At 42.5% G+C, this 22,642-nt stretch overlaps 1 protein-coding gene across 1 annotated transcript in view; it reads right to left on the reverse strand.

Annotated features, from left to right (window-relative positions):
• Positions 1 to 1,689: 1,689 nt before the first annotated feature.
• The window catches only part of LOC133932892 (POU domain, class 6, transcription factor 2-like), a 28,443-nt gene continuing 7,490 nt past the window's right edge, over positions 1,690 to 22,642 (reverse strand). Inside the window, exons 2-6 of the mRNA XM_062379770.1 lie at positions 17,996 to 18,142; positions 13,086 to 13,295; positions 11,173 to 11,326; positions 7,662 to 7,830; positions 1,690 to 3,196 (exon numbers count right to left, since the gene is read on the reverse strand). Of these exons, the coding sequence (XP_062235754.1) occupies positions 2,689 to 3,196; positions 7,662 to 7,830; positions 11,173 to 11,326; positions 13,086 to 13,295; positions 17,996 to 18,142 (1,188 nt within the window). The 3' untranslated portion in view covers positions 1,690 to 2,688. The remainder of the gene's footprint in view (positions 3,197 to 7,661; positions 7,831 to 11,172; positions 11,327 to 13,085; positions 13,296 to 17,995; positions 18,143 to 22,642) is intronic.

A 22,642-nucleotide genomic window follows, 5' to 3' on the forward strand; every position in this document is an offset into this window, starting at 1 on the left:
GCAACGTCTCCTCATCCTTCTCTACACGGGGTCTACAGATGTGTGAAAACTGAGGTGGGTGTCACAGCCAATCAGAAAAAAAGACAACAATAAAAGAAACAAGCAGAGAGTCACATGTGGCTCAGGAAAGCACTTCACACAAATAAAACAATCATGTGTCCCGTGGTAATAAATAAGAGGTGAACACTGACGACACGGAGCAGAATCACCGTCTCCTCCTCGGACCTGCTGCTCGTGAGGCGTCGGTTTGATTCCCATATGAACTGTACTGAGGTAAACCTTGGATGATGAGCTACTGTACATTTCTACTCTTCAATTCTTTTTTTTTCTTCTTTCGTCTTTATCTCGGATTTTTAAAGATTGTCAACACTGTGAATTTATTTCTCTGTACAATGTGCATAACTATAGAGCTTTGGTCCAGCATTGAAAAGTCGAGCGAAGGCGCAACTCCTTTTCTGTGTCTGTTTGTTATACATCTTTTATTTTGTATTTTTGGTTTTGGTTACAGCTTTTTATTGTTTTGCCTCACAACTGATCCGCTGCCGCTTCCTCTTATATCATCTGACGGGTGGTCATCATAATTCTGGGCCCAGGATTCGCCTGAAGAAGTTAATTCTTGTATCAAGATAAAAAAAAATCAAATCTGAGGATGTGAAAGTAGAAAGTGAGTCTTTACTGTTTTTGGATAAGTGTGTGTGTGTGTGTGTGTTTGTGTGTGTGTTTCCAGGCAGGGACGAGGACCACAGCCGTGCACTGGGGACTGAGGGACTGAAATAACCAATGTGACATGGAGGGACAGATATCAAGCAGACACATGATTCTGAATAAATTGCATCAAATTTCACCTCACTTCAAATTAAGTTCACTTGTTCTGAAAAGTGACACTTATTCTCCACATTCACCTCGTTTCTTCTTTTCCTCCCGTGGGAGTTTTTGTAAGAGCCAAATATTTATAGTGACAGTCAGTGTGTGTTTGTGTGTGTGTGTGTGTGTGTGTGTGTGTGTGTGTGTGTGTGTGTGTGGGGGGGGGGGGGGGGTCCTTCGCCTGGATTATTGACATTTCTGACAAAGTAGAAAGTGAGTGAAATTAAAAGTGTCGCACTGCAGCGATGGAGAGTCGATTAAAACGGAAAAACACAATTTCTACCCTTGAAAATGAGCCACAGAAAATACATGAGATCTTCCAGATAGTCTGCGAGAGATAACGTTAAGTTTTAAACACTAATTTGCTTCTCGTGGAAATTAATTCAAACACATTTTCCACTTAAAAACACTGATTGTAAATCTTCACTCGACGGAGAGGAACCCAGAACGTAAAGAAAGAAAAACAATATTAATCTTTGTGAAAAGCAAGTTGAAATAGATTTAGAAAAAAATAGCATTAGTATTTAATTTTTTGGTGTATTTAAAGGGTTTGTTGTGGGAAAATATTTGCAGTGATATTAGTGAAATTCTTTTATTTTGGTACTCTCTGTGAATCTTCTTGTGTTTTGAGTCGAAACGTGCAGACGAAAATTTGCTTAAAAGAAAATTTGTCCGACTCCTTTTCTGTTTTTACCAAGATAACAAAAGAATTACAGCAGACAGTTCAGCTCTTTGTTATGACAGTGTGGTTTTTCTTTTTACTTACACAATATAACAATTCAGAAAAATAAAAAAAGGGGGGGGGGGGGGGGGGGGAGTGAACATGTGAACAAATGAATAAAACGTTTAAAATCGTTCCCCAGTCCTTGAGCTGAATGTGTTCTTTGGCTTTCAGGCTTTGGCAACAGAATGACACGTTAGCTCAAAACAATAAAGCTGCAGTCGACCGCACAGACACCGAAACCCTTCTCCTCTTCCTCATCCTCCTCCCCCCTCCCCCCTCCTCTTCATCGTCATGTGACAGTCCATTAAATTTCGTCCTTGGAAAACAATCGCGTGTTGATCCTTAATAAATACCTGTAAAAGTCGTACAAAGTTCCACTGAAAATATCTGCAGGTGAAACACAAATCGGAGGCAAAAACGACATTATTATGCAATTTGTTTAACAGCCAAGGTAATTTTTTTTTTCATCCCAAAAAAAGAAACTTTTATCGGCATGATTTCAATTTGAAGACAGCGTTTTTCTTTTTTCTTGTTTTTTTGTAGTTTTAGATATTTACATACAAACAATGAAGGAAAAAGTAAGCGAGACAAAGATAGAATGTATTACTCAACCTCACACATATAGCTTAGATTTGCCAGTACAAATGTAAAAATTTAGAGCACATTTACATTACAAAATTATTCTTAGTACTCAGATGCAACAGACTTTGGTAAATAGTGTTTTGATTTGGTATGATCTCTTTATTAAATCCCTCCTGGTAGGAACCAAAAAATTTGGGCGACAGTCTGGTCCGTAAAGGCCAGAATCTAAAACTCTTTGAAAACAGCACACTGTAGTTTTTTTTTTTTTTTTTTTACATAATTCTCACATATTAATCTCTTTTTTCTTCTTTTTGGTTTCGCCAAGGTCATTTACACAACTGTGGTAATCACACTGACAACACATAGCTTTTGTTTGCAAACTCATCACTGTCCACTCCAGGTAAGTGGGAACAGATTTCAGTTCTCGAGAGTTCATCCCACTCTTCTTGTTTCTAAATGGCAGCCACATCTCCGCTCCAATTTTTTTTTTATTTTACCCCGGTGTCAGAGGGCCTGGTTCACTTCGGGAGCTCCTCTAGAGAATCGGTGAGCGGGTCCATTGGTGCGGCCGCGCCGAGTTCGGGCGATTTCAAACGCTTTATTGTGTTTTTCAACGCTTGTCTCTTGTTGCAGAACCAGACGCGCACAACCTCCCGATCATAGTTCAGCTTCTCGGCTATTTCCGTCATTTCCTGTCCGGAGGGGTGCGTGTTCTTCTCAAAGTGGCTGTTGAGGATCTCCAGCGCCTGCGGGGTGAAAGAGGTCCTCCGCTTGCGTTTTTTTGAAGGCTCGCTGCCGATAAACTCAGTCAGGTTCTGCATGCCGGATCTGTGGCGGGCTTCAGCCTCGGCCATCCAGCGCTCCAGAACGGGCTTAATCTTCTGGGCGCTTTTAGGGGTGATGTCCAACTTCTCAAACCTGGCAGGATATAAAAGGCCAGGGTTCAGTTTGCCTGTCAGACTGCTACCTATAGTGTTCTCTTGGGCTTCCTGTGGTAGGAAAAAGTGGCTTCTCAGGATGGTGTGTCTGGGGAGAATTGAGAAAAAAGAATCTTACTTAGGTGCCCTGCCAGAACAAGGGATAAGCTGCCTGCCTTTTTTTCTTCTCCTCAACCAGAATGCCACTGGGACTGAGACTAGCATCCAGGTTCACATCCGAGCCAAACCCCTTCTCTGTTCTCTACCTGGAGACACCTCCGCTGCAGCAGCTGGAGGTGACGGCTGCCAGTGGTCAGTTAATTTTTCTGGACCAGCCAGTGGTTCTCTGTCCCAAATTGGCAGTAGTGGAGTAAGGAGATAGTGCCAATGGCTAAAAGTCCGGTCCAGTCAAACCAAAGAAAAAAAACATACCCAACATCTAACTAAATAGTGTAATTCCAAATGAAACAAACAGAAGAACAAAACAAGAATCACAGGATTTACTGTCAAACATTCAATTTCTGTCCCTCAGGTGATAAAAAAATAAAAAAAATGCACTAATGCATGCAGTTAAATATGGCACCATCTTTTATTTACAAAAAAGAGCCATGAATTATTGATCAAAATGTACATTTAATACATTTTTCAAACTTTCCTTCATCCCCTAACAACGTCTCATTTTATATTTAATAAGAATACATTTACACACTCTAATCCTGAAAGTTCCTGAGACTCCACGGCTGCATCACATAATTCTGACTTCACGAAAGCGTTTTAGCGACTTGAGGTACGAATGGAGAATGAAGCTTCTTCTGAAATAACACGACTCTGTCAGGAGCTTCTGCCTCCGATATGAACTCAGGCTGTTTATGTGGATGAGACACGTGGACGTTGTTGTTAGGATTTGAAAATAAGACAATTCTCAAACCTGTTATTTAAAAAGGAACAGGATCGTTTTATGTCATGTAAAACTAATGAAGCTTAGGTTTAATTTAAAGTTGATTAAAATAATACTTATGATATTTGGGTACTTTGAGCATTATTTAAGATGTGAGGCTGCATTGACTTATAGTTGTGTTTATGTTTTTACTCGCTGGTTGTGTTTGTCTTCTTGCCCAGATCCAATTAAACTGGATCGGTTGGTTTTTTAATGATTTACCAAATGAGCACCAGGACCTACAGTGTATGATGGGGCCTGTTGCAGCCATGTAAAGCACAAAGTGAATTATTAACTGCTCAGCATGTTTAGAGATGCTTAATTAGTTTATCATGGAGAAATCACTAGGAAAATATATTTTAAAAACACGATTTGTATATCAATTGGACCCTGGCTGATATGAAAACCTTTACTTCACCGGGTAAACAAAGACAAGATGTCAGTCTACATGTTTACATTTTACGATAGAAGTTCTTAGTTGAAGTTTTATATATTTGATTGTATTTGTGTTTCCTTTTAATTCATAGTTTTTTGTAATAAAGTCAGTGCAACTGTAAAATATCAAGCATTTCTTTATCATAAGGGTTTGATAACGACATATAAGGAACCACTGAATTGTTTAAAACATATATCGGCTGATAGATTTTTTTATCAGAAATGTTTTACTACCTAATATTGGTATCAGCATCACCCCCCCAAAAAAGATGTATATCAACAGATATATAATCAGTTGATGTTTAAGATCTGTTTTCCAGACCAGATTGAATCCCTCAGTGGACGGACGGTGTTCGTGGGACGGACAGCAGCGTGACGTGTGTGAATGCTTTTAGTGAAGTGAGTCCTGAGAGGACAGCGCTGATGGAGAGACAGCAGAGAGCTCTCCGAGGAACAAACAATGCACACAAGACCTTCTTAATGGCGAGGTGAGCTGCTGCCAGATGCCCATGCATGCATGAACTTCCTCTGTTTCTACACCTCGTTGGTGCATCCCTGCTTGTCGACAGGCAGGGATTATTTATAACCCCCCCCCCCCCCCCCCCTCTAAACAGTGGAAAGAGGAGAGATTCATACTGCGGGGAATACATTAGTAAATATGAGGAGTCACCAGAGACAGGACATTTCATGGATCAACAGGAACTGCAGATACTAAAATGAGTTGAGAGCTGCTCAGCTGGGGTATGCACTCCCTCCTCTAGTGCATCAGCACAAGGGAGAAATGGCCCTGAATGCACCTCCAGTCTTTTCTTAAAAGTACCTTCGGAGCTGTGCTGAGACGAGATGCATGTTCAGAGCTGAGTTACAGTTTGCCCGAGGCTTCAGAGCCATGAAGCAGAGTTTTAAACAGAGAACTACCTGAGAGGTGCATTAGTGACCTAAAAGCTACGATCAGATTCACTTTAACTCGTGATATTTTAAATTACAATATCCGATTTACCTCCAAATTATGAACTGCACATGTCCCATCGTCTTTGAATCAGTCTAAACATCTGTTCACCAGTTTGCAATAGGTTGTCTTTTAACAGGAAGATCATGATGAGTATATTTTACAAACATCAGAGAAGTCATGTGTCTTGTGTGTTGACAATGTGATACTGTAGGGATTTGCGATACTGTATGGAATGTATCGCAAATGAGATAACGTAACCTGATTTTGAATATCAGGTCTGTTTATTTCATCCATTGAAAGAGAGTAAATTAATTTTTCAAACATATATTTAATACCTTTATATGTTGAAATACGCGTTAAGTGCTGAGGTAACTTTGTCCCATTTACCTATTCCTCTTGAATATTATTATTAGCTGCTAATTTTTGACTTTATTTAGAATTATTTTTATTTTTCTGTTCCTCGATATGAGTTTTCAGAAAAAGTATTGATTTCAGTTCCTGTAAAGCAATATCTAAAAATTGAGAATTTCAACCAAAACTTGTGATATAAGTAAATATAATACTTTAATTTACTTAGAGACCTTTTTAATCAACTGTATATTCCTGGTCCTTTATTAAGTTCAAATCCCGGTAATGTTTATTTATGCTGAGTCAAACGTGTCATTTTGAAGATTAAACTAATGAGGACAGTAATCTGAGAGTTTGCACTGAATTCTAAGCAGTGAGACTCATTAAGGTGAGTAAATAATGTTTTTTATCTTAAATCATTTAATTAAAATGATAAATTGGACGAACTTCTTTAATTCTAATCTAGTAACTTCGGAATGTTTCTGAATTCAAATCAGGGAAACAAGCCGAACTCGAGTGAGCGGAGGACGGAGCGGCACGTCATTGGTTTGATGAAGCCCTCGTGTAATGCCTGTGCCTGTTTTGATAAACTAATAAAGTGCCTGGAAACATACTGAGCAATGAAAGGAGACAAGATGGAAGCATCTGTCAGTGTCTGTTCTCTGTCTGGGTTCAGAGCCGCAGCCCCTGAGCTACTGTGACGTCCCGCTTCTCTTCAAACGTCATGTCTGTGTTTTGATGTTAACTAAACTAAAGCATGTGAAGTTTGCCCCTCTACTTAAAACATCAGGATGTCATGTCCAATGTTACACAAACAAAAAAAAATTGTCTTAACTGCATGAATAACAGTGAACGGAGTGTTTATTTTTTTTGAAGCTAATGGCTTTTAATGTATATTATAAATATTTGAATTATGCCCGGCCGTAAATATTTCATGTGTGATTTTAAGAGTTTAAACATTAGTGGGAGGCGGCCGGGCCTCGAAACAACCCTGGTCACATTTTATCGGCCGTCTGATGTTGATGTGATGAAATTTTTAAAAGTGCGTGGCAGCACCGTGTCGGATAAACAGCACAGGTCATCAGTGAGGAGCATTAAACATTAAAATTAAATTTCATTTTGGAAAATGGAGGTGAAGGCTTGATGCAAAACAGGCTCCGATTGTGTTGTTGACGACAAAGAACTGCTGTTAAAATGTGTAATTTAATTGGAAATTTAGAAAATAAATATAACATTAACCAGCATTTATTAATTCTAGAGTGAATTTTACACATAAAACCATTTTGTACATTGAATATGAGTGTTTGTTTTTTAGTTCTCTTGAAAAATTGATATTCGGACATGATGTGGCCCAATTATTCTGCCTTGAAAGGGAAATGTAGCTCATTTGGTGTCTCTGTGCAAAATGTTAGTGGAGTGGAACGACGGGGGGGATGAAACACTGATTGTGTGATTGTCTCATGAATATATAACGCACCATTTATGACTAAACTGTCCTCGTGGCAGCAGTAAAACATGGCAATCTTATTAACAGATCATCACCGTCAAGCTCCCTCATGTTCAGGCGCAGTGAGAGGCGAGGGGCCTTAGTAATTATTAAATGCTTTAAGTGCTTCGTGTAATACTTGTGTATGTATTTTGCATAAGTAACACAAGGCTGTCATGTCGGCGGGTGAGAGGACGCACGGTAAGTAAAGATGTAAGAGCTTTCGTTTGTCAGGGCGGTGATAGTCAATTATGTATTTTAATATCTTAATAATGTCTGTTAAAACATGGGATGAAAAATAGATGGCAGCTGTGAGCACCAGACGACTCACTGAGGCTACACAACTGCATCCGCCTCCACTTGACACAACCGGGATGTTTAGAGATAATGAGCTGCACTCTCTGTTTGGACTTTACCTGCAGATGGCGGACTGACTGTAAGCCGGCCCCTCGGCGGCGCTGAGCGCTTGGCCCACCTGGGTCTGCGTCAGGCCCAGCGACAGCCGGCGGATCTTGAATGCTTTGGCGAATTCACGGATCTCCTCCAGGTTGACCCCGTCCACCTCGCTGGGGGCGGTCTGTGGGTCTACGACACAACAGACACAACTCATTTTATTAGACCTCTGCCCCTTCGTCACTCTCCTCATTCTTCAGAGTGAATGGAGCAAACATTCTTACATATCACGATCGCCTGTAAACAAGCTTACAAAATATAGTCCTGGTCCTGGGTCAGAACTTATTATTTGTATTTGTGCTGTAAACTTTATGTATCTGAGAGATGTTTTTGAAGACTGAACATATCTGCGGTATGAATGCAAGTGTTTCATGGCTCTGAATTGCCAATGTGGATCTTTACTGGCACACAAAAGCATATGGACAAAACCACATGACACCCGTCTCGTTGATTCAATAGAGAGATAGATCTTGAGCACATGGATACCGTAGTGTCTTAGTTTTCTGTATGAATGCCCATATATTCTGCAGCCAGCTCTCAGATACAAACATTACAGAAAGTATAAAGACATTATTTCATCCGTCTGACCCTCGGTGAAGACGGTTCAGGTTTTCAAACGAGACGCGAGCCTCATATAAAAAAGCGAAACCCGGCTACAGTCTCCCTCAAACACTTTCTATACAAAGACATGCTGTTTGTGAATCTCCGCATTTGAGCAGATCTGAAAAAACTTCACGGAGGCATTTTGAAGAATTTCCCTGCTAATAAAAAGTGATTTCACATTGTACATCAATGTCAGGTGCCCTGGCATCCTGCTTACCAAAGCAAAGTTTGTGCCTCTGAATAATTCATCTTGGTCATTATCAATGAATTATTAAAGGAATCTTCCAAGCGTATTTAAGCAAAAATCTATGGAGCTGCCATCTCGTTGTGCCTCATAAGTGACGTGTAGCGTGTGCGGCGTGCTCCAGACGTGTGAACACTCGGAAGACGAGGGACGAGAGGCTCCAAGCCGCCTGAGATGGGAGGGATGAGCACTCACAGCTTCGGGTCCCATCATCTCCACATTGATGAGCATCTCTTCATCATTCCCAGTGGAGGCTATTTACTTAGTGGTTTGAAAGACTAATGGTTGTCTGGTGCAGCAGATCTCTACTGGTGTAGCCTCTGGATCCATATTTTCTCTCAGACATTAAGTCCCAACCCAAATATGATTTAAGGTTTAAACCTCCTCTAATTTATTTTGCAGTAATGAATGGTGGAGTGAAGCCCCCCCCGCAGAACAAACAGAGCAGTGCCTAAATGGTTTTAAAGGCCGAATTTAAAAACACTGAAACTGGACAGAATCATTTCACTGGCAGCTACGGAGTCAGTTATTTCCCAGAGGAGCTGGTGGAGACCAAACACGGAGCTAGAAGAGACTTTATTATGGGTTTATGTTCATCAGTTTGCCAGATACGTGATTCCAAATTCAATGTAAAAGGTGATGATGTATCAGTGTTGTGTTTAGAACTCGTTTTCTGCAGCACAAATGTGGACGAGAGAGAAAAGGTTAAGAACTGATAAAAAATGCGACTCAGACCACGGATGTGATGTGATTGCATTTACGATGTGCTCCACATCCAGATCACATATCCCGATCAAATCCCACCAGGTGAAAATGGCTAAAGATGCTGTTGAGCAAAATACTTCAAGCTCTGTTTAATTCCCGTCAAGTTGATTCTCAGAACAGATTCTGGAGAACAAGATGAAAGTAAACATAATTAACCTCGGTACAATATATTGATATATTTCTCTATATTAGAGATGTGTACTGGGACCAAGTATTAAACTGGCCCCCGGGCTCAATTCTTAAAGTCTGAAGTATCGATAAGCTCGGTCCTGGTGAAATAAAAGACATTTCTGATTTATTGTTGATGCATGAAAGTTATCTTGTTTATTTCACCAACCCAGTCTCTGATTAAGACGTTCATCTACAGTATGATTTTTTTTGTCTTTCCGAGCCTGTGTGGGAGCGGAGAGGAAGCTCATATCTCACACACACACACACACGCACACACACGCAATCTGAACAAATACACTAAACTGACAGTGAACGGTACAACTAGTACAACAAATTTTTTGCTTGTGAGGCCGAAATACAAACAATATGTCAATAAAGACTCCAGTTAGTACTTCATATCTCATTTCACAAGGTATGTTACTACACCAGCAGCCTGGAGGCCACACACAGGGTGGACTTAATTATATGAACATGGGTTAGTGATTCAAAATAACCATTGGTCAGCTGATTGTTACAGGTTTATATAAATTCAATCCGAACGGGTCAGAGCATCACCTGAAATGTTCAGTTATTCAAAGTTTCTAATCAATCAGAGCAGCAGATTAAGACTATAAATTAATTTGCAGTTTTGTACTTTCAGAATGGTTATTTATATAACGTACATATTAGAAAATAAAGCGAAACTTAATTCTGTCCTCAATTTGTTCCTTTTTCATCTCTTGGAAATAAAAACAAACGGCTACAGTACAGGATCAATAAACAGAATCAGTAAGAGTAGTTGTACAGATTTAAAATCCGTTTCTGGCACTTAGTTTGTGGCCAGTGAATCTAATAACATTTTAGCGTCTCCACTCTGCAGGCGACTGATTCTGTCATGGGATTTTTCTTTGCATTTATTTGCCCTAAGTGACATTGAGAGAAAGTGATGTGGCTCATACTCAGCATAAAGCATTAATCCTATTTACCACTGAACTGAGCCGCTGTGATTTTTTGCAGACTCAAAAACGGGTTATGGGATATTGTCCGAGCTGCAAGTAAACACAAACTAAACACAATGTCTACAACACGTTGATCAATGGCAACTTGTTTTTTTTATTAAATTCAGTGGGACTGTAGCTGCCTTTGAAATGAGTTTACATGGAGTTTAGCGGAATCGACTCAGACAAATGAAATTTATCTGAATAAAACAGAGTTTTTAAAGGCAGTAGCTGCATGCTGACAGGCTGTGGCCCAGTGATTTATATGTCTCTGCCAAAGGCCCACGCTTTGTGACAATGAAACTTATGTTCATTATACATAACACACGCCACTTTTGATCGTCTAATAAACCAAAGAAATGACCAGTAAAACCATCACAGCAGGTGGGGATCAGTCACAAGCTGTCCGCACCGAGAGTAATGTGGCTGCACCCTGTTGGATCTCTGGTCAGTGTCAGTGAAGGAAGAATTCACCCGAAAATATTTTTTACTGTATAGAAACACTGGTGGTTTCTAGGCACCAACGCTTTGGTTTTATTTGCTCTGAGATTTTTGCAGCCATCCAAATATCATAAAGGGAAATAAAGTTTTTGTAAATCAGGTGTCCTGAGCCCTTAATAAATATAATGGTCCTATAGCATCAACAGTGGGGACATGGTTCTTTATTTCATGTATTTGAAGACCTGTGTTTTGTGAGCTCTGTTGGACACTTACTGCTGACTAGCTGTCCCACGCTGAGAGCCGAGGAAGAGGAGGAGGTGGAGGAGGAGGAAGAGGCCTGGTGGAGAGGACTCTGTCTGTGGGGCATGTGGAGCAGGTTGGGCTGAGACGATACAGGGCCGGTCTGACTCTGCTGAGCCTGAGGCAGCTGGACACACACAAACACACAAACACAAAGAGCTGAAGAAACATATCGACATCGTGTAGTACGGAACAATATCCATTATTCCCTCTGCACATCATCATAACAACCATAATTTATGGTCATCATGTCATTATGGTGATTAGGCCACAATATTAAATCTAATAAACCAATCACCAGCTATTAAATTAGCCACTTACGAGCTGAATATAATGAGATTTACCTTGCACCTGATGATGAATAAATGTCAATTACTGCCGCTTGGTATTTAGACTGACAGAGCAGAATATAGTGTCAATAGTGTGCTCAATAGACTAACACAGTGGGTTTACGATTGGAGAAAGTAGATGCTGGCTCAGCTCAAGTACTCTACTGCCTCTATGAGCCTCCTAATCGCTTCTCTGTGGCTCCTACAAAAGAGGAGCAGCTCGGGACAATTAGAGTCATCTGTCTCGTCATCAGACCCGCGAGGATGCTGATAATGGCAGCCCGGGTGTGAAATAGAAAACATGTGGACACAGCAAGTCTCCGCATCAAACATAATTCATGAACTGCAAGTTACGTGCTCTGATGGCTAGGAAACAATGTATTTTCATGTTTTATGCACATTTGAATTGCTTTTACAAGATCAAGATGGTGCGTCTTCACATTTAAAGCTGTCTCTGCCATAAACTGGGCCGGATTCCTCCTCTCCTTTTTCTGCTATTAATTATTTTCTCCAGTGGCATGTGTTTGTTTGGATGGTGGGGGGTGTCAACAACGATGCACACACTGTCAGGACTGTTGACAGGCCTCGGAGAATCATCTAGCTTCACTGGAAATATTCTCGACTGCCGGCTCTGACAACTGCAAATTATGCCGGTGGAACGATGTGTACACGCGGGCTTTGAAGTGGAGACAAAAGCATAAACATTATTACAAATGCATTAATTCATTCAAGAGTATGATCTGGAGATTCTCGGGAGCCACAATTAGGTGTCCATCTGCCGAGAGTTCATCCACTCGCCACTGTACGCGCCTTCAATGTGAACTTTTACCCTGTAATTCTGCGCTGACATCGTCATTATCAAGTCAATAACATTTTCATGGTGTGAATCCACACTCGAGCGCCGTATAGATCTTCAAAGTGGGAGGAGAAGATGTTTTGAGTTTCTACACTTACAGTACGAGCTGGCACTGTGAGTGTTGAGAATGAAACAACCTTTTAAATCACAACAAAATACTTGTGGTTCAGGTCAGGGAGGACGAATCACGAGGCTGGAGAGTTTGATTGAGGAAGGAGGTGAAGAACAGAGGCAGGAGTGTTTGGGCTTAAAGGGGTGCGATGAAAAGTGTGGTTTTGTTTTTCCTTTTTGGGGGGTGGGGCGGGGGGGCACAGCAGTCACCCTGAGACTGAGTGTGAGATGTTGGCTGACAAGTGCCTTCTATCACACACCCACACACATATGCTAAAACTTTCCAAGTGGAATGATGCAAATGAGCATTATGGGTGTCGAAGCGAGAGAAATAGATGGGGTGTTTAGCGTAAACACACCTGACTGACAGAGCTGGGATATTTTATGAATAAACTGAACTAGTCTGACTTCACTGTGTGTTTCTCATTCAACAGTTTAGAAACCGGCTCTTCATCGTTGTTGCAGCAGCAGTTTTAGTGCATAATGAAGTGTACGTCTTCCTTCACACCGTGTTTGTGTGTGTGTGTGTGTGTGTGTGTGTGTGTGTGTGAGTGTCAGTGTGTGTGTGTGAGCATCGGCGTAGACGTTACCTGCTGTCCAGGCTTGATTGGTGACAGTGTGATTCCCTGGGTGTTGATGACAGGCAGAATCTGATTGCCGATCACTGTGGCGATGATCTGGCCTTGAGCGTTGGTCAGAAGCTGAGGTGTAATTGGCTGTACCTGCAGTGCCGGGTTGCCACCCCCTGATTGGCTGGAGGGCCCTGCAGAGTTGGGCATCAGTGGGATTGTTCCAATTATCTACAAAGGGGGTAGAGAAGAGATGAAATCAGCTGGGTGTTTTTTTTTTAAAAAAGAGGAAGAAGCAGAGAGGGTAAACGCTACTGGAGGTATCAGTCTTAATGATCTCTGCCGCTGAGAGGTTCTTTTTTTTTCCTTCTTGCTTCTGGATGTGACCGGAAACAAAGCGTGAACTGGTCACTTGCCGAGTAATGAGGCTAATCAGAGCACTCTGCTTTTGAATTGGTCTGGATTACGGTTTGGAGAGAAAACATGCACAAGTGTTCACTGATCATCTGTCACCGAGGTGGTTCTACAGGCAAGAGAGCAAGAGAAGCCAAAGCAGACTGCTGGGAGCACACTGCAAAGGTCAGCGCTGAATACCTGTGTGTGTGATGGTGCACACCACTGACTCTATGATCCATCACCGGGCCAAGCCAGGGATGAGCATGTGTGTGTGTGTGTGTGTGTGTGTGTGTGTGTGTGTGTGTGTGTGTGTGTGTGTGTGTGTGTGTGTGTGTGTGTGTGTGTGTTTGTGCTTGAGTGTCTTTGTCTGTCTCTGGTAAGAAGGACTGCGGCTACTGAGACACAGAGTCCCCCATTTCACCCTCTAACACATACACAGGCCGGAGAGAACAAAAAGACAATAAGAGGGAGAAAAGAGGTGCATCAGAGGGTAAGACAGGACCCCGTGTTTCGAATTCAACTCTCAGGGTCCCGGGGGTACTTCACCCCTCCTCCGCCCCCGGTCCTCTCCCCTCTGTCGCTGTAATCAGGAAGAGCAGATCAAAGGGGGCGGCAGAGTGTCACTGCAGCGTTTTAGCTCTCAGGGCTGCCAGAGTGTGGCCAAGAGTGGCGCTTTGGGGGGGGACTTTGCGCCTCTTCACCATGATGAAGGTTAATGTCATCTGGGGACTGGTTCTGGGCAGCTCCTGAGCAGCCGTTACTTCTGCCCCCCCGCTGACAGAGCTCCTCCACCGAGCCTCATTACTCCAGAGAGCGGCTCAACACAGATGAGACGCCCATCATTCTAAATTCTGTTATTTGGCAACACGGGCAGAAAGATGCGTCTGTTAGAAGTGATTTTTTTTTTAAAGTTTACATTTCATCCCGAGGCCAAAGCAGCACCACACCACAAGCAGCTTTCACGCGGCGTTAGCTGAGCCTCTTCTGGCTCTGCAGTCTCCATCTCCACCACTTAAGTGTCTCAGTGCGTGGTCCACATCCCCCCCTCTCCCCCCGTCTCTTTGACATAATAGGGAGGGATCAGTGAGAGAAAGGTGGGCCGACAATCTGTAATTCATCCCTGCCACGGCTCATTTGCTTACGTTGCTTCGCATTAGGGGAGAGATAATTTATCTCTCTCTCTGCGCTCGCTTTACAAATTCCCTGTAATGCTCTCCTGCCACTTAACATATTTTATTGCCCTGCCTGACGCTCGTGTCTCCGGAGTCCCACTGATCCCGCTTTGCATGCCACAGTGGCAGGGAACTTGTTCCGCTCAATTATTCATCATCATTGGACTAAGTGGTTGTTCTATAAGCATAATAAAAGAGCAGGCAACTGACAGCTTAGCTCTCGTCCCGGGCCCACTAAGCAATGCTTCTCCATCTCAGGCAGATGTTTCATGGCAGTGTCACAGAGCTCTTCTGCTGGGAGGGAAGAGTTTAGAGAGACAGTGTAGTCAACTGTCTGAGTGTTAACTTATAGACGGATGGGAAGACTTTGTTTTGCAATCACCGTATGGGAAGTTTTGAATTCACCGATGCTGAGGTGTGGGGAGCAGAGGCCTCGTTCATTAAAAAAATGTTCTGGAGTTTTTATTTCAACATAATTGGTTGTTGGGTGCGATGGAGCATCACTTTTTAGTAATGCCCCGAATGTGTCTGCAGCGTTGAGTGTCGAACAGGACAAAGTACACACTCTTAGCTCGGCTTATTTAGTTTGTGATCAGATATTATCTTGTTTATTCAGGAAATAGGGTTTAACCTTAAAAAACAAAATTTTTTTATGTGCTTTTTAATCCATCTCCAAATTAAAATCACACCAAATTAAAGTCACACACAGAAGCATTTTTTTAATTCTAATTGTTATAAAACTGCTTCTGAAAAATTGAATGACGGACAAAAGTCTCACATTCTCAGTATTGTACACTTTTATCATGCAGCCCTCTCATAAATAGTGGGCCTACGGGATCTTGTCACGGCTAGGTTCCTCTTCCCAGCCAACTTTTCAGCTCCCTCTCCTTTATTTGACTTCCTGTGTCTGCTTCCCGATCCAGTTCATATGGCAAGTGAGTAACGTGCTTCTCTCCACCCAGCAGAACTCATTAAGATTACGCTGCTCTTGTTTCCGCAGAAATGTCATCTCATCTCTCCAGCCAGGGCAATCTGTGTCTTTAGCCATGGTGGCCAGGCAATATCTCTGCCCGGTTTCCCTCCCTCCGCTGTTCATGCAGTGAATTGAGACCCAAGAGGGGAAAACGTTTGGAATAGTTTGGAGTTGTTTCAACAACACACAAGTCCAAAGAATTCAGCTGAGAGCAGACTCATAATATTGGTGCTTACACAGATCATGACAAATATTTACTTCCGAGAATTTAAATTCTGAAATACAGAAGAAAGAAATACAGTAGATTGGCGCAATAATGACAAGTTCATCTACAGCTTCCCTAGATATGGATTAATCACCTAATATCTTAATAACCATTAATAGGTTGCCACAAATAGGAACATTTGCTGCTTTCCTGTTCTTTAAAACTAATTTAAATATAAAATCTCTGTTTTTTTTAGTGCTAGTCAGACTAAACAAGCAACCGGGGAACTTGTAAGGCATTGACAGTTTAATTGATAATAAAATAATCAATTGCTGCAGCCTAACAGTAGATTTACAACTACAAGGTCAATAGCCGTTTACACTGTGGTTGCACTTGATCTAAGGGCTGGAAGCTCCCATCAATACACAGGGCACGCTTGTGTTGTGGCTCAGCTTCACCTCCTTTACAGGCTAACTTGCTGTGCGGGTTAACGGTGCATATGTCCCTTACCTGTTGTTCTCTGTATTAGTTCCAGCACTGTTTACCCAGAGGGGCTCAAGGCCTTTACTAAAGGCTGGGAATGCTGGGAGTAAAAAGAGGATGGATGGCACACTGGGAGGAGGAGGAAGGGGGAGGGGGTTCACACATAAATACACGCAGAATTTGTACTGAATAGAAGACTTTCACAAAAATGCCCAAAAATATAAAGAGTGAGACTGACTTGAAAATATTCTGGCTTTTATCCACAGCCTTAATCACTGCTGTAGAGGCAGCGAGGATAAAAGAGCCTCATTGATTCTCCTTGGAGAATAAAAGGGCCAACATAATTAAGGTTTAAAAACACATTGAACTCCAAACGTCCATCAAATCTGGCACTTTTCAAGGTTCCCAGAGCTCTTGCTTATGAAAAGGTCTTCAGACACAATTGTAGAGGAGGTCAAAAGACACTACAACCTGTGTTGAATTCAAGGAAATGTAACTTTCTGCTCAGAGAAGCTCAGGAAGGCTTAAGATTGTTCCGTAAATTCCAACTGAAGACTGGCCTGAATGAATAAAAGCGTTTCTTGACAAATAGGAAGTTAACTATTGAAAAAGACTCAGCTTCTCCGTGCTGACGAAAGTTCTCAGAGCACATTTGCTGGACCTCCAGCCTTGTTTGAGGTACGTATTAGCCTGTATAATCTCCTGTGTGTTTGGGGGAGGGGGGTGCAGGACCCTCTGATAGGGTAGTGCATGTTTCAGAGTCCTCCATCTGAATAATGCTGTGGAATAATGAGGTGGGGAGCAAAGGCTGTAGCCCAGGGCTTTGACCGTGTCTGTGACCTGATTATGTCAGGGAGTGTCAGCCGCCAAGACACTACAAAAGCACAGAGCAGCCCGTCAACTCCATATCCACAGTGATCTGTCCCCAGTGCTCCAGGCACCTTGTGAGCCAGGGAAGTCCATACTGTCTCATTAGCGACGTTTAGCATCAAGCGCTCAAACGCGGTCAACACTTTGCTTTAAACACCGAAGCATGGTTACACTGGTGGTATTGTAATCTAACTCCGGTGGGTTACGTGTCACGTGGGAAATTCCGAATCAACTGTTTTTGCATGTGTATTTAAAAAGAAACCCCCCTGCTTCAGTTTCTCTGTATCTTTGTTAACCTCACGCCTTGGGGACTGAGCAAGTGAAGAAGAACGAGGGTTAAAGTAAATAACACGAGTGGCATAAAAGGGCACACTGTTCATACAATTTTCCTTTAATATGTGCGGTGTGCACCTGCGATAAGATGATTCATTAGATAGAGCCTCACAATGACAAGCATCATCGTTCAAGCCTCTGGCTACTGATGGAACAATTCTGCAGCCACCCTGTGAATATGACAAGGTCAGCGTTTTACTGCGTCGGGCGCATGCGGATAAGGGAACGAGGAGCTTTGTTTATTCCCAAAAAGCTTAATATATGGTAGGGTGGCCACTAAGACTATAGACAAACAGCTTCAAGACAACACAGAGAGCCAACACTGGAAATCTATGAGGAAAGATCAGTAATACTATACACACTTGTAATGTAGAGCTGCACATTCGTACAAGATCGATGGCCCAGAAGCGTATTTTACAGAGCATTTACCAGAGTAACTCTTTATTTTTCTATAGTGTTCCATTTTATTTACATCTATTATCAAGATTACACGGCTCACCTGTCCTTGTGCGTTGGTGACCAGCTGCCCGGTGGCTCCCTGCAGGTTTGACAGGGCGTTGCCAAACACCTGAGAACCAGCGATTGAACCCATGGCTGCTGCTGCTGCTGCTGCTGCTACCGCCGCCTGGCTGGCCAGAGGATTCAGCTGCAGATGGAGAAATAAAATCATTCATCAAAACTGCATCTGCTTAACTGTGTAATGCTTATTCCTAAAAAAAGAACCTGGTTACACTGAATGGAGGGGGGGTTCACACTAACGTATTCTTTGTTACCAAGGTCACAATAGGCTAAACGCTGTGAGGTCTGTATATACCAGTAGTGAGCGCTACGCAGTCCATCATAGAGTTCCCGGAGGTCTGTGCTGCTGAACCCAGTGGGAGGATCTAGGGTAGGGAGGAGCAGTGAGAACGGGTGGGTGGCTGTGAATAAGTGGCCATTTTACCACTCTAAGTGCTTCCTCTGGCCCACGGGGCTCCCCACGGGCCGAGCTGAGCCTCTCCACCCGCAGCAACGGCCCAACAACATCCCGCTCTCACAATAGAGCTCGGCAATGCGGCCGATGCATCACTGTATCGTCAACTGCTTCAATACGCTTCGACTAAGAATTCCTCCTGCGTCATGATGCACTAGCACACTGTTACTCTTGAAGGAGCGGAGGGTTAAATGACCATCTTTACCCCCCGATGTAATGGACTCATCTGGTCTGGCCTGTGGTTACGAAGAGAGGCTCCTTGCATCGGGGAGAGGCTGTAGAGCCCTGCCACATCACCAAGATTACCCATATAAATCAAGCTAACCACTTATTAGGGGCCTGAAAATGCACTGCTGATTTGGTTGTAGTGCAGCAGAGCAAAGTCTTATTAGGTTGAGTAAGTAGATCAAAGACAGAGAAGAGATAGGAGACCTCCCAATTACTCAACAGAATAGAGGAATAATAGAAACGCTGCTTAGAAGCAGGCTGCCTGCTCCCTGCTGTTAATACTGGTCGGCTTTAAACAAGGCTTCTGAAATTAAAAGCAAGAGTTTATATAAAAAAGATTTCATAGACAGTTTATGTTCTATACGATGAGCTGAGAGAGAAATTCTTCTCCGGAAAACATAAACTTTTCAGCACTTCCTGTGCTCTGCAGGGAATTCAGCATTGTTGCCATTCATCTTCTATCCCAGCCCACCACCATATATTATTACACTTTCTGAAATCAAATGATGAAAAAATGCCACCGAGCAATCAATACTTTTTCATTGACAGTAAAGGTTAAGCACATTAAGAATGACACTGCATTTGTCTTATGAAATCATATTTCATGTTGGTGGCCTCAAATTGGCCGTGATTGATATTGCCTCCCCCTCGTCTGAAAGTCATCCAGTTTTTCCTCGATAATCGCGGGATCTTCTTTTATGTGTCCGGCGCTCGTCCTTTGAAAATCTTCCCATGTTAAAAAGAGCCGGAGCCTGATTCTGACTTTACATGCAAAGGTTAACAGGACGGGAGAATCTCATCCAGGCTTGAATCATGACTTTGATATTCATCAGCCTCTTTGCACTTTGGGAAGATGCAATCACGATTTGGGTTTTCATGCTCTGAAAATTAAGCCACATTACTCTAAATATATTTTTCTAACTTTATATTTGTTACCTGATTGTTTACAATACAAAAATGTCCTTTTTAAAGATCATGTTATGGTTCTGAGCATTTCTGTTGTCCAATCACATTTCCAGCTTTACATGAACCATTTGACACTGGTTAATTCTCTGAAAATCATGTGACACCAATATTCTAAATATGATTCTGCAAACCTTTGCCATATTGTGATATGTTGTGATTCCATAAAATATAATTTACACTAAAGGAACATATTTTCTACCCTATTAACAAGCCTAAGTATTTTTGCCAAGTGAGTTTGTTCTGTTCTTTAGCAAGATTACAAAAAAAACCGAAACTTGGCGGACGGATGTTTTCCATTTTGGGATCTAGTGAATGCAAAATGTTTTTGTTTTTGAGAGCATTTAAGTTTTTATTCCACTTATTATCTTCAACAATCCACAAATAAATACGAGAAACAATCATTTCTGATTTCTGAAAGGCAACAAAACATAAAAGCTGCAACGTTTCTGACAATACAAAAACATTTTCTCAAAATATGCTTTAAACTGTTATGATTAGATATATGAAACACATTGCAGAGCTGAAGAGATTGTTATGGTGAGCAGTTAATTCCCCCCCTCATTTGTGACTGGAGTAATGGACCAGCTGAGGTCCGAACCCTGTTGGTGAAAACACAGTATAATATTTTTGCGGTGATAGTGAAAGGGGACTAAACGAAAAGCCAACAAGGCCAGTTAAACAGAGGCTACAGATCAACACATAGATAATGGGATCTCACCCAGAGTCTCCCTGAAAACCTGCTGCGCTCGGTGTCATTGTGCGAGTGATAGGTTGCTGGAAAAAACTCTCAGATTGATTTGAAATATTATCATTGTGTTTCATTTAATGATAGCCCTTTCACATGCCATGTTATTCTGGTAGATCTAGGTGAAAAGGAGAGCAGGCTTTATTGCTGCATCTGCTGGCACTGGGTAATATGGATAGCAGTTGGATCGAGAGCCGGGAATAAGGAGAGGTGAGGCTGTGTTCAACACCTAAACAGGTGATTTTCCGCCACGGTGACTCCTCTCACCACCTCGGCGGGAGGCAAAATGACAGACCTGGCCTAGCATTTGAACTGATTGCATGTGTTGGGGGAGATAAACAGTGATCTTCCAGTTTGTGGACCCTGCATGTTAACCATTGTGTTTCAGCCTTTTCATCTGCTATGAAAAGGGCATTACGAGTATTTTCAGTGGCATGAAGCACTTTGGTCGTCCACACAAGCATCGAAGAGAAAACACAAATTCTAAACTAAACAGAAGTATCCCGAAGCCTCCATCGTATCGTTTGAAATCATCTTGTCACCTTTAAGTCACCACGATTGCTTTCACGCTCCGCACCATCACGGTTTAATATATCAAAATATACAGGGATCAACAAACACAGAAAATAAAAAGCCTGCAAATTGTTAAAAGTGCAGGTTTTCTTAGTGCGGTCGGTGTGAATCTAAACTCCAGCGGGCTCTCCGTCGCCTGTTTGACCATGAGGGTCACCTGGTGCAGCAACCCGTGTAATCTCAGAAATAGAGGGAAAAATAGCTTCCCTGCAAACCGTGGAGAGAGCCCTGGAAACTAAAAACTGTCTGACACAAACTAGCTGGAGTTAATTCTCGTTTTGCTCTTTTCATGCGGCCGTTTTAAACTTAATTGCTTTTTTTTTTCTTCTTCTGGGTGCGCACATGACATAAAAGAGAAAAGATAAATGGATGAAGTGGTACAGACACCATGAGGTGGGAAGATTTGTCTTCAGCGGGGTCTTCATCTATGATGCAACAACAGAATCAAACATTTATCGTATATCAAGTTAAGAAATAATTGAAAGAGAATTTACAACCATTTAAAATGATTTAGCAATTTATTGGTTTGGTAATGTGAATCCACAAAGAAAGCTGTCGTGTCTGAACGTATGAGGGAAAGTGACTGAAATGATGTAGGAGCTGATTTCAGGTTGAAAAAGTACGTCCAAGTGGAACAGACAGTGTAAATTAACAGAAGACAGCACTGTTGTTTCTGGACAGGGAAGAATGTCCTTGTTTCTGGAGCAACACAGAAGTTTCACCCGTTCGTTCCGTCTCCACATCTCCTCCCTGCTCTTTTCCCACTCCGGAGTGAATGTAATCAGCTGTGACATGAAAAAACACGTTTACTGTCTGTCAGGCCTCCGCTAGCCTTCCGCTGACACTCCTCTGTTGACTCTTTTCCTCCTCCCACCCCAAAACGGGCTCTCTCCCCCGACTCCCCTCCCTCACATCGGCTGTGTTTATGAACATCAAAATGCCATTAGGCCCTCAAAAACACCTCTGTTCCCTCGGTTAGCGGGGCCTTGCACTGCGGTCGTGCACTCTGAGACCTCCGAGCGCTGACTATTGCTCACTACTGGGCCTCTGCTCCGGCTCTTGTGAAAAATAAAGCCCCCAAAAAAGCCATTCTTGAGGAGAAAATATTGGGAAGTGAAAGACGGATAGAGCAACCGGGACAGATAACACCCAGCCAAATAACGCAATAACGCTGCATCCGCCGACAGTTGGACATTGCAATTGCTCAAGGCCGGTGGAGGGCCGGCCGGCGGGAGCCAGTGTGGACGTGGAGGTGGCTGAGGTGGCATTGTGCCGGTGCTAATGGAGTGATGTCACACGAAACGCCAGAAATGACAGCTAGTTAACAGGGGGAGGTTCGGCTGATCAAATAAAATGCATTAACTCCAGGAAATGGATATTGCAGGCGGCCCCAGAAATGGCCATATCTAATGAGGCAAAATGCAAATGAAGGAGGAAAAGAGTCGTGAAAACGTTTAAACCATCTATAAAGGGATGATGGAGTGTCAGACGGTGGCCGTCAATCTCCCCACTCATTACCTTCATGTGAAATTAACAGCGGCTTTAATCATTACATAAAATCTGCTCCAGCCCATTTGTTGATAATTGTGAGGCACAGAGGTTCAGAGCGGGTACTCGGTCATCAATCACAGCAGCAGGATATTTCCTCTGCTTAGGGGACA

This window comes from Platichthys flesus, chromosome 21, assembly GCF_949316205.1.
Source record: "Platichthys flesus chromosome 21, fPlaFle2.1, whole genome shotgun sequence".
Lineage (NCBI taxonomy): Eukaryota > Metazoa > Chordata > Actinopteri > Pleuronectiformes > Pleuronectidae > Platichthys > Platichthys flesus.